Here is a 12,969-nt window from a genome sequence, read left to right on the forward strand (position 1 = left end):
CGCGAGGGGTTTTCGCTGGGGTGAGGACGTTGGAAGAAGGGAGATGACTCAGATGAGGGCTTTTGGGAGGGGAAGAAAGGGATGTGAGGGAGGGGGAGAAACGAATCTGGCTTTCGAGAGGGGAAGAAAGGGATGTGAGGAGGGAGAAAGGGAACTAAGCAGGGGGAGAAAGTCTCGTTGAGTGAGGGAGGGGTAGAAAGCCAACTGTGACGTGGTCGACCAAACCGGTTCGCCACGTTAGGTGTGCGGAGGTTGTGCTATAGTGGGGAGGTTGGATAGAATATTTCTTCCCGATATATCTTCCAAGAGATCGAAAGAGATCGGCCCCATATAACTTCCAAGAGATCGAAAGGGATCGGAGAGAAAGTAATGGAAGAAGGACTGTTACCAAGGTCCAATAATGCAGAAGTCGGCGACGAGCTGCCGCCAAGCAGTAGTAAAGGTGCCTCTGCCACACCTGTTGTTGTGCTCAGCACCATGGTCGCCCTCTGCGGTTCTCTCTGCACTGGCTGCGCTGTAAGTACCATCATTTATATATACATTTACACACATATTTATAATATATACACACAATTAATACCATGATCTTGATCGACAACCATTTCTCTCTCATACCGCTCGATCCTAACCCATTAGCCTCTATATTTCAGAAAAGAGGAAAAGACCAGGAAAAAAAACTAGCAGTCATTTGATTACTACTGTTTTCTTTATTATTGTTTTGGGTCATTTTTCTTGAAAATTAATAAAAAGAAATTAAAAGAATGAGAGGGTGAAGCTCGATCGTAACAGAAGTTAAAACCTCAGTACCCCATGCAGAATAATATAATTTGTATCAAGTTTACTTATTAGTACCGATCATGAGTTAGTACTGAGTAGTACTGGCTGAACAATACAAATTAATTGGCTATTTATTTTGAAGTCAGGATATTCATCATCTACCGAATCCGGACTTGTGGAAGATTTGGACCTCTATGTGGCAGAAGTAAGTACAACAACGTCTTCGTGTAATACCCAAGCCCTGAAATTCAAGCCCACGATCGTATCCATTTTCAACCGCTAAGCTTACATTTTAGAGTTTTCATTCCTTCTTACTTTTTTATATTTATTATTATGTTTTTAAACCAGGTATTTTTTTTTTTCTTTCTTTTCTTCCCTCATCAAACCTAGGGTTTCAGTTTCACAACCACCCACGCCACACGACCTCCCCACTGGCAGATCATGTTGTTTTGTACTGCAACCTCCCCCTCCACGCCAACCCAAAACCGCAGGTCACTACTCACATGTTTAGAGATCGAGAGAAACCCATGCACTGTGCGTCCACCCCTTACCTCCGTAAATCCACACCAGCAGCAACCACCATACGGAACCACTCTGCCCAACGTGCACGCCCAGAAAGCACCGTAAATTGCACCCTCACGAGCTCCCCTCCACCCACGGCCTCAACCCATGCATGGCATCACCCTTAGCCACTGTGTGAATGCAGCCCAGCCGAGGTCATGCCAAGGAGAAGCACGATTTCACAACCAGTGCCTTCGGGTCCTGATCTCCAACGAACACAGGTGCAACATTGGTGTCGTAGTTATCCCCAGCCATAAAGTCACCGTGAAACATCAAGAACCGCCACCACGCTGACCTGCACCTCCATGACTAGCCACCGTTAAGCTTGGACGTGAAGCGCTTTGTTTTTATACACCGAAACATAGTGATTGTTTTGCCCACCGTGAGCCGCCAAGCCACCCTCACTCCTCGCCTCAGCCATTGAGCCACCCAGTTGCACCACCTCACCGGAATCAACAGCAGGAAGCGACACTAGAAGCCTCCCCACCAACCCTTATCTGCCGCACTTTTCTCTCTGTTCCTCTCTCCCTCACGGTTGATCTCTCTCTCTCTCTCTCTCTCTCTCTCTCATCTCGCTCTCTTTCTATCAGTGCGCCGCTGTCAGGACAGCCACCTCCCGCAGCAACCCAACTCCGCCTCGACCTCTTTCCCCACGGTGCCGCTACCTCTTAGTTTTCCATGGGTAAGTGCTGCTGCAGCACTTGGTCCTCTGTTTTGTGGTAGTTACTTAAAAAAGAAATTTTTGTGTCTCAATTAACCTAATAGATGAGATGTACTATTACCATTTTGCCCCTTAGTATGAGGTCTCCAAATTTATTATTTCGGATGTTTAGGTTAATGGATTTATATTTTAATGAATTGATTATGTATATTCGGATTGAAATCATGAGTTTTATATTACGTGCATGTTATATTTTTATTTGGACGTAGACATATGGATTTATAGCAATAAGTCAGTACATTGATGCTTTTAACAGAGTAATTATAAGTTGATCATGTTTTAGTTTTATATATTAAACTCACTTTTTATGAGTTTATTTTTAAATATAGATTAAATAAATATTTGAAATATATTATTAGTATTAATATATATATATTTTCGAAGTACATAGTAGTGCAAGGTTTTTATTTTGAACCCTTTAAAGAGAAACTAATTAGTCTCCTTTATTAAATGAAATATTTGCTCTCCTACTTTAATCAGTTTTGTTTTATTGAGTCTTTAAACTAGAAATGTATTTTATGGCATAACGGTATTTATTATTAATATTATTATGCAATTTTAGAAATATTCTGAGTTTAATAGGTATGTGGATATTGAGGACTTAGGGAAGTGATGGTATTTTGGAATTAAGGGAAATTTTAGGTTTTTGAAGAATTAAAATAGGTACTTTAGGTGTAATATGAGATTGTCTGTTCATTGGAGATTCATTTAAGTTACATGAAATTTTATAGCTGACGATTGACAGTGGTTCAGTACTGTTATGGAGAATTTCTGGAAAGCTAAGAAGTCCAAGTAAGCGGGGTTCATATGTTAGTTTTGCATAAAAGAAATGAAATGAGGTTGACTTTGAAAATATGCATGTTTATTTTTGAAAAGAAATCTAAAAATGACCTTAGATGTTTGTTCTGCATATGCATAAATTCTATATAAAAGAAAGTATTTTCTGTCATGACTGGTATAAACATGAGCTAATTTTGTGCATTCTGTTTTTGAACTATACAAAAAGAGCGAATATAAAAATCTAAAAGTTTTTGCTATGAATAAATGAAAATGTTTTGGTCACTGTTTATTTCGAACATGTGAAATGATCTGAAGCTATTCAGTATTTTGTTTTGATATGATGTGTCATTTGAAAACTTTGGCATGAAGTTTTGATTCTGTATCTGAATGTGATCTGATTCCGATGATGTTCCGTTCTGTTTCTGTTAAAGCCCAGCCACGGGTATAATGGTGATTTATAACCCTACAACGGGGGTGAAAAATGGTATAAGGCCCAGCCACGGGTATAATAGTGGTTTATAATCCTATCACGGGGGTTAAACATAGTATACGGCACAGCCACGGGTATAATGGTGGTTTATAACCCTACCACGAGGGTTAAATATGGTATTCATCCTGATGTGATGCTATGAGATGATATGAATATAATGTTTCAGTTTGGATATGCCAATATATTTTCTTTTTGGGAATAAGTTGTCTTTCTGAAAATTTCTCTCTGATATTTTGTACCAAGTTTTGTTTATGCATTCTGAAAGTAAATATTTTGTTCTGTATACTGAACTTTATAAATGCTCGTGTTTACATACTAGTATATGCTCTCTGCTTATTGAGTTATTGATAACTTACCCCTTATCTCCACAATTTTTTTCAGATATTTTGATAGTTCAGCTGAGAATCAAGATTATGAGGCATTGGGTGAGATGATTTAAGTATAGTGGTTTAAGCGTAGGAAGTTTTTGTGAGTATTGTCGATTTTTATTAAAAAAATTTAATGTGTTATGATGACTTGGCATTTTGAAAAATTGGTTATATTGAGAAAATTAGATTGAATTAAATTTTCTATATGATATTGGAAATTTGGAGTCTATTTTTATATTGTTGAAAGGTGAGTTTAAATGTTAGGAAGTAACTCTCCTACTCGTGGGAGACCGGGGCGTTACACTTCGTCACTTTGTTTTTAATTAAATTTTAATTCTTATATATATTTATGTATCATAATGGGGAAGATATTGCTAATTAAACATTATAAGTCTCAGCATTTGATCCTTTTTTAAAAATTTCCTCATGGGTCTAAAATATTATCAACGTACAACATTCTTGAGTTTTCAAGATCATTTCTTAAATTGATTATTAATTACGTCCATTGCAATAAAAAAATATAACGAGAATATTCATGCATCAGTACACGTACGTGTTTAAAGTCACGTAAGACTTTCTACATCATAGAGGTCTACAAAATAATATCTCTCTCTCTCTCTCTCTCTCTCACTCTATATATATATATATATATATATACGCGCACACACACAGGCATCAAATTCACAGCTCTTATGAACCTCTTGTGGTTGAGCCTCATCAGGTAGTTTCTGATCAAGAATCTATGCCCCTCTTGAGATTTCTACATCAAATTCACTGCTCTGCATTTGAATTACTTTTTCAGATGATGCATGTAATGGAAACTCATTAGTACTATCTTTATAAACTCAATAATAGAGAATTATATAAAGGTTAAAAATAAAATTAAACAATTAGGACTACCTAGATGATTTTCCAAGGACCTCAGTATGCATTGCATTTTAACCATGCAAATCCACTTTAAATGATTGATTCAATTCAATATTGAGCAATTTAATTTTTTTATAGATTAGGGAAGTGCAATCAAATATGAGACAGACCAGGTTGTATTTTGCGTGATCAGGCCGTTAAACTAAGTACCAAACTCATCAAACTATAGAAATCATTGTTAAGCTCATCCAAACTTTCATGGATCCTCACCTCCCCTCTATCGTGACAAGCCCCAGAGAGAGTCATTCTTTCAACAAGTTTAATAGCTCTATTCTAGAAACATAAGAACGAAAAGAATATCAAAATTCAGATTGGTTTATTTTTCACAAATACAATCTGGCTTTCAAAGAGAGCCATGCTTTCAACAAGCTTAATTGGAATCAATATGACGTCAATCCACAAAATAGTCACCCTCCTTGTAGCTCATATGCAGCGCATTATACTAGTAAGGCGAACATAAAACTCTAGATCATTTAAAATTCTACAGAGTTCATGACTAAATATTTTTTTTTCAAACAACATTTTGAGATATTAGGACAAAAAAATTATGAAAAACTATGTGATATCACAAATAAATTTGTGCTTGGAATCAAAATTGATCAGAAGAAGACAATCCAACAAAAGGGTATGATAATTATACAGTTTATCTCCAGAGATCAAGGTAAAGGAACCAACATCAAGTCAAACAGACAAGTTCCACAGCAAATACATGCATCCATTACAGTCGGATCGTAAAGCCCTCGACTTAGAAAAAAAAAACTACAAAAAAAATAAATAAATAACAAACCCATGCAGTCTAGGATTCCCAACACTACAACATGTCAAAGAACAAAAATACAACAAAAGAGAAATGCTTACAAAAGTCGAGGAGAGGAGGTGTGGCAGAGAGAAGTAAGAAACTGGCAAAGGTGGAAGATTGGTATGAACAAGGAATTATCTCATACTATAGAGAAACATTATTTTCACAAATGAAAATGAGAAAATTACTCAATCCTAGATCCTTTGCGAAAACGTTTGAGACAGAAACTTAAATGAAAATAAAAAATAAAAATTCAATAAATACATGTAAATCTTGAGTTAAAACTGTCAAAGAAAACAAAAGTTCTAATTTTTACAAAAGAGCAGAGCCATGGGAGACTGACCCAACAAAGGACTGTTGTTGTTGCGATGAAGGTTTGTTTAGAACTCAGACAAAGGTTTTCTCATTTTTTGTGTGAAGGACGGGAGAGAAAAGATATGAAGACTTCAACGAAGGAGAGAAAAGGCACGAAAATGACACCCTAGCAGAAGAGAAAAGGCACGAGGGGAAAACGAAGAGATAGTTCATTCGGGAGGAAGAAACCGAGGGAAAAAAAGGAGTTTGATAAACATAAAGGAAAAATTGAGGGAAGAAAGAGATTGTTTCTGGAGGATGAAATAATTTTTTATTCATTTTGGTCGAGCTACAATTACAATCAAATATGACCAAAGGACGTAGTTTACTGTAATTAAAAGTCACCTTATCTTAAACTTGCATAATCCAATACAACCTATTTTTTTAGCTCTATTAGCCAAACACCTTAAATTATTTGCATTTGCATCCTCCAATGCGAATGCTCTAGAGATGGCATTTATCGCGGTACTTCATAAAAAACTCGGTACTCTAATGTAAGTTTGAAAGCATGAAACTTTACTGCAATATTAAAGCTAGGGTTGTAAAAATAAATCGGAGAACTAGAAAATCGGCTTGGACCAGTTGGTTCGGTCGGGACCGGTTCCTCCATTTTAAAAACTGGTCATAATCGGTCCGGTCTCAGTTCGCATATTTATATATTTTTAATTAATTTATATTATATAATATTTTTATAAATTATAATTATATATGAAATAATGTTATATTAAATTATACATTAGTATATTAATTACTATATTATTACTAACACATGGTAAATATCGTACTATGCCAATAGTATTACTATATACTAGCTAGTAGTATTAGTGTATTACTAATATTTATATATATATATATTAATATATATATATATATATAAGAGATTAAAGATTTAATATATATTGAAAATACCGGTTTAAAAGGATAATTGGTATGGTATCGGTTCTTAAAAATGTAAAATCGATGTATATCAATTTAATCTTAAAATTTGTCCAAAACGGGATCAAACCATCCCTAAAAGCCACGACGTTATCCTTTCCAACTAACAAATCTTAAAGTTTGGTATCTGTCGTGATCAGTACTTCAATCTGACTTGGTTTGGGTAATAAGAATACTTGAGAAGTACAAAAATGTTTGTGAATAGTAGTGAAAAAGTAATGAAAAAGTAATAATAAAATATTGAATAGTAGTAAAAAGTATGCGAAAAGTAATAAATAGTAAAAAAATATGTGAAAAGTAATAATAAAGTAAAGAATAGTGATGAGAGTACTTGAGATACTCTTACTTGCCAAGCATACTTGAGATACTCTATATGATAAAGTCGGAAAACTTCAGAATATATTCGCTATTTCTTGTTAAATATTTCTAAACTTAAAAAAAAAAAAAAAAAAAAAAAGAAGAAGAAGAAAGAGTTATAAATGTGATTTCATGGCATAAATTTAAAAGAGCAATATTAATCAGAACAGCATCCCACCAGAAAGTCAATACTATTACTCCATCACCTCGACCGGTTTGGTCTCAACAAACTCTCTCCAACATCATCATTTATCTTGATCTCTATTCCACGTGGATGACCTTTGACGTCTCACCAATATTATATATAAATTGGTCATGTGCATGTTTTCCCCGTATATCTTCCAAGAGATCGAAAGGGATCGGAGAGAAAGTAATGGAAGAAGGACTGTTAACAAGGTCCAATAATGCAGAAATTGGCGACGAGCTGCCTCCAAGCAGTAGTAAAGGTGCCTCAACCACACCTAGTGTTGTTGTGCTCAGCACCATGGTCGCCCTCTGCGGTTCTCTCAGCAATGGCTGCGCTGTAAGTACCATGATCATTTACTGTATATACATTTACACACACATATTTATAATATATACACACAAATACCATGATCTTGATCAATAACCATTTCTCTCTCATGCTGCTCGATCCTAACCCATTAGCCTTTATATATTTCAGAAAAGAGGAAAAGACCAGGAAAAAAAACCAGCAGTCATTTGATTACTACTGTTTTCTTTATTATTGTTTTGGGTCATTTTTCTTGAAAATTAATAAAACGAAATTAAAAGAATGAGAGGGTGAAGCTCGATCGTAACAGAAGTTAAAACCTCAGTACCCCATGCAGAATAATATAATTTGTATCAAGTTTACTGATTACAGATCATGAGTTAGTACTGAGTAGTAGTACTGGCCGGGCAATACAAATTAATTGGCTATTTATTTTGAAGTCAGGATATTCATCATCTACCGAAACCGGACTTGTGGAAGATTTGGACCTCTCTGTGGCAGAAGTAAGTACAACAACTTGGTCACTTTGTTTTTAATTAAATTTTAATTCTTATATTTATGTATCATATTGGGGAAGATATTGCTAATTAATACATTAGTCTCAGCATTTGATCAGTTTTTAAAAATTTCCTCGTGGGTCTAAAATATTATCAACGTACAACATTCTTGAGTTTTCAAGATCATTTCTAAAATTGATTATTAATTACGTCCATTGCAATAAAAAAATATAACGAGAATATTCATGCACCAGTACACGTACGTGTCTAAAGTCACGTAAGACTTAAGACTTTCTACATCATAGAGGTCAACAAAATAATCTCTCTCTCTCTCTCTCTCTCTCTCTCTCTATATATATATATACACACACACACACACATACACACACACACACACAGGCATCATATGAGCAATGAAGATTAGTGTTGCCATGAGGTCCGGATAAATGTTTTTGTTCCTCGCAACTATTTTTTGAATTTTATTTGGATTTTACACCTTGAATGAAGTGTCTTATATATATAATTATCTATATTAGTACTGAGCCTTTTCTTTTGACTGAACGTTAGTGGAATGAAATCTTGTTTCGTTGTGTCTGCCTTTTGCAGTTTTCACTCTTTGGTTCTATGATAACCATTGGAGGAGTGATAGGTGCATTACTGAGCGGAAAGATGGCGGATATTATTGGGAGGAGAGGTGTAAGTTTACTTTGTCATCACCTCGTAGCTCAAGCCACCTTACTCTAAATTTTTATATAAAAATCAAAAGCTTAGTATATTTGATTCCCTTTATTTCTTGTTGATATCATAATGCAGGCAATGTGGTTCTCTGAAATATTCAACCTTGCAGGTTGGCTTGCTATAGCATTTGCGAAGGTTTTTTTCCCCTTCTTTCCTTCCCTTAAATCATGCTGCATTTGACTGCCAATAAGAACCAATGCTATCAAACCATCTTGTCTTTACATTTCCTCTTTACAATTGGAGATTAGGGTGTTATGGAAGCAACTATGCATGGAATGCGTTCTGGTTTCCAGCTCTGAAGAGAGAGAGAGAGAATTCTGATTTCCACCTAAGTTTTAGAAGGGATGTCTCTGTCCATGAAATAATATCTAATCTCAATTTTTCTTTTTCAGTTATATGGCTATTTCCTCACTAACTCGAACAATTTTCAGAAGTAGGATATTAGAAAAGCCTCCCGAAGATACCTGTTGGGGTTGTCCCACATAGATATTTGTGGAATGGGCTGGTGGTCAGTTTATAAGTGTGAGGAAAAACCTCACCTCTTGAGCTTGCTTTTAAGATTGAGAGAGGCCTAAAATCACCTAACACTGGTACAAAGCCCAAGTTTACCAATAGTCTCAGGCTCAACAATCTGCGGGAGAAATGGGTTGTCACTACTCCAATCCAGGGCCTGATGTGTGAGGGGGAGATTGTTGGGGTTGTTCCACATCAATTGTGAAAGGGGCTAATGGTCAGTTTATAAGTGTGAGGGAAAGTCTCAACTCTTGAGCTAGCTTTTGAGGTTGAGAGAGCCCAAGATCAACCAACAATACCTATGTTGATTATTTTATTTCATGTTGATGAAGGGGCAGGCGAGTGAGAAAATCAGTCAAGTGAAGTAAATTAGTGATAATGTTTTCTCTCCTGGGCAATAACAATGATTAATGCTTTATATAGAATGCTTGGTGCTTGGATCTCGGAAGACTATCACTTGGTATTGGCGTTGGGATTATTAGCTATGTGGTAATTTTTAAGCTGACATTTATAATTGGTTTACCCATTTTGAAAGACATTATATATGATTAAATGCTTATAACCATACAGGTACCTGTATATATTGCAGAAATAACACCTAAGGATATTAGGGGACAATTTACATCATCTAATCAGGTATATATAGCTCATTCATTGTAGCTTTAAATTGAACAACCAACTCGTTGTTCTTGTATTTACATCTCGTCAAGTATGCAGCTGATGATGTGTTGCGGCCTTTCACTGATGTATTTCACTGGAAATGTCGTTACCTGGCGCACCTTGGCTTTAATTGGTACCCTGTTTATTGCCCCTTCTATGTGTAAATTTAATTTCAAGATGAGTTCTTCTAGAAGAATAAATTTCTATCCAAATTTGTTTTATTTTCAGCTGCTACTCCTTGTCTGGTACAAATTATAGGTTTATTCTTTGTTCCAGAGTCTCCTAGATGGTTGGTGAGTACACATACTTTGTTTTAAAAGTTTTATGTATGGACCATGGTGTTTGGTTGTAGGATGAAAAAGAATGCAATGTATGCTTTGATATGTTTATGTTGGCTTATTCAAGTATGCCAACATAATTTTTGCTTCTGATTTTTTGTTTTTCTGGAAAGAAAAAGAAAACATTGATTTGGATGCTGAAACGATGAGTACAACTGCTTTGCAGGCAAAAATTGGTAAAGAGCAAGAGCTTGAAGATACTCTGCAGCATCTTAGGGGGAAGAATGCTGATATCTCTCAAGAAGCAGCTGATATCAGAGTAACCTTGGGATTTTTTGTTTCTTGCACACGGTATCTCTTTGAAAAACTGCAGCGGAGGAATATAATTTTCTTACCAGTCATTCCATTTCGCAGGACTTTACAGAAACCTTTCAACGGCAACAAGAAACAAAAATTATGGAATTGTTCCAGCTGAAATATGTCCATGCTCTCATTGTAAGCCTCACCCATTGTGGCTCCTTCACTTTTCATAGATTGTCCAATCGTTTGTTGTATCTTATTTAAATTGGTTTAGGTTGGACCCGGTTTGATGTTACTGCAACAATTTGGAGGAGCTAATGCAATTGCAGCTTATGCAAGCTCTATATTCGTAGATGCTGGTAAGGTAGTAGCTTTAAGGATTGTTTTCATTAACCATTGAAAAATGGAAAAACGATCATTGAGAATTTTGATTCATGGAAGGTTTTTCAAGTAGCATTGGGACCATATCAATGGCTATCATCCAGGTACTTCGCTCATTATATATGTGAGTGGATGTAGGATTCCGCTTGATACATCTCCCAAATATCTAAACCTTCTTTTACAGATTCCATCTGCTGTTGTGGGTGTAATCTTGACAGATAAATCCGGAAGAAGACCACTTCTTATGGTGAGGATGGCGAAATTCAGCTATAACGCCATGGTGTAAATCATCAGTAAGTTAATAACAGTGAAGTGAACCAATTGTTGCAGGTCTCTGCTGCTGGAATGTGCTTGAGTTGCCTTCTTGTAGGCTTGTCATTTGGCTATATTCAGGTTGATATCAAAACCAAGTCCAAAGCTTCTGTGTTTGTGGTTATATTCTTCACGTATATGATTGATCATATTTAAGTTCTTTAATTATGGGCAGGGCATCTACTGGTTAGAGGGCATCTTGGTGCTGATTGGGATCCTGGTAACCTAATATACCAGAAAGATTATTTTTTTCCCTCTTCTAAAGTTATATATATATATATAAAGGAGTTTTCTAGATTTAATTTCTCATGTCTCCTTTAGCCTTCTAATCACCTATTGATTTTCAATTACTAACATGACCAACTTTGCACTTTCCGAAGTTTCTTTTTCTTTCAAATCCTCAAAGGAACAAGGGAGGTGTTTGTTGTTCTTTTATACTTTCAGTTCTGGAATAAGGTTTTTGCATATTCACATATCAAATTGAGATGAAAGTGATCGACTAGCCAATAATCCACGCAGGGGTATAGTGTGGCTTACTCAATAGGCATGGCTGGATTACCATGGGTTATAATGTCTGAGGTATGTATGTTATTGAACTTTGAACCCTTTTACCAACCTTTCAATGGCTAGAATGATTACTAAGAAGCTCAAAGCTTAAGAATCATATGGCTTTAATACAAGGATGACTTTACATTAATCCAGATATTCCCTATAAACGTTAAGGGTATGGGTGGAAGCCTTGTGACTTTAGTGAACTGGTCCAGCTCTTGGATTGTTTTATACGCATTCAATTTTATGATGGAATGGAGTGCAGCAGGTGACTGTTTCTATAGACACTTCCACTTCTAGTTGGTGAACTGCTTCTTTTTTGTTTGCTGTTTCTTGCTTGATCATCTTCTGCAATTATACATACATGCATGTTTTGGCCATGCTATATCAGGAACATTTCTCATATTCTCTGGGATCAGTGGTTTGAGTGTTGTATTCGTGGCAAAACTGGTTCCAGAGACCAAAGGGCGAGCTCTGGAAGAAGTACAAGCATCAATTACCAGTTCTGCAATAAGATCATGAAGTCCAAGAAATACTAGGGAATGTTTTTTCCTGATACATTTAAAAAATATGTTGTTAGATCGATTAAACTTTAAGAATATCAAGTCATAAGTACTGTAAAAATAATTGTTTGAGTAATCATATTTCCATTATTGCGTATTTATGAAACTTGTTGAGACGACAATTCTTCTCGTCTTTGCTAATTCATAATTAAACTGTCTGTACAAACTTCATTGGTAACGAAACTTGCGGATTTATCACTTGTTAATGCTGGTGAATCAATCATTTAACAATAATCTGCAGAATGCAGGTACGTTAATTTAATGCTTTTTCAAATGAAAAATATACTAAAAATCCGTTACAACATATTTATTTTGGCATAAGTCTGCCTTCTTAAGAATTAAAAAGGTACTAATTGTCAAGGTGGTAAATTAATGTCCTAAAGGTCATCTCTCATAGAAATATTAATCCAAGTCTCTGCACTCTCTAATTGGTTTTTTCATGTGCATCTCAGATTTGTTTTGAGACAGAAACCAAAATGAAAATAAAAAATAAAAAGTCAATAAATACATGTAAATCTTGAGTTAATACTGTCAAAGAAAACAAAAGTTCTAATTTTTACAAAAGAGCATAGCCATGGGACACTGACCAAACAAAGGACTGTTGTTGTTGCAATG

General features: G+C 35.6%; 1 protein-coding gene across 3 annotated transcripts; it reads left to right on the top strand.

Annotated features, from left to right (window-relative positions):
- The first annotated feature begins 331 nt into the window (after nt 1-331).
- LOC121261522 (sugar transporter ERD6-like 5) lies at nt 332-12,442 on the top strand. 3 transcript variants are annotated; one of them, XM_041163943.1, is made up of 18 exons: nt 332-516; nt 8,004-8,066; nt 8,667-8,756; nt 8,874-8,933; nt 9,735-9,800; nt 9,882-9,947; nt 10,029-10,104; nt 10,200-10,264; nt 10,476-10,568; nt 10,664-10,744; nt 10,824-10,908; nt 10,991-11,034; nt 11,115-11,177; nt 11,261-11,323; nt 11,418-11,462; nt 11,762-11,821; nt 11,945-12,059; nt 12,183-12,442. In XM_041163943.1, exons 1-18 carry the CDS (start codon nt 370-372, stop codon nt 12,311-12,313), a joined length of 1,413 nt encoding a protein of 470 aa, XP_041019877.1. In that variant the 5' UTR covers nt 332-369; the 3' UTR covers nt 12,314-12,442. The 3 variants fall into 3 exon arrangements, with proteins under 3 accessions (XP_041019877.1, XP_041019878.1, XP_041019879.1); XM_041163945.1 differs by having other exon boundaries at nt 388-516; nt 8,008-8,066; XM_041163944.1 differs by lacking the exon at nt 9,735-9,800.
- The last annotated feature ends 527 nt before the right edge of the window (nt 12,443-12,969 follow it).

This window comes from Juglans microcarpa x Juglans regia, chromosome 4D (genome assembly GCF_004785595.1).
Source record: "Juglans microcarpa x Juglans regia isolate MS1-56 chromosome 4D, Jm3101_v1.0, whole genome shotgun sequence".
Classification (NCBI taxonomy): Eukaryota; Viridiplantae; Streptophyta; class Magnoliopsida; order Fagales; family Juglandaceae; genus Juglans; species Juglans microcarpa x Juglans regia.

Coding starts and splice junctions, on each gene's coding strand:
- LOC121261522 (XM_041163943.1), top strand. CDS start 370: ATGGAAGAAGGACTGTTACCAAGGTCCAATAATGCAGAAGTCGGCGAC. Junction 9,948..10,028: donor AATTTACATCATCTAATCAG/GTATATATAGCT, acceptor TCAAGTATGCAG/CTGATGATGTGTTGCGGCCT. Junction 10,265..10,475: donor CAGAGTCTCCTAGATGGTTG/GTGAGTACACAT, acceptor ACTGCTTTGCAG/GCAAAAATTGGTAAAGAGCA.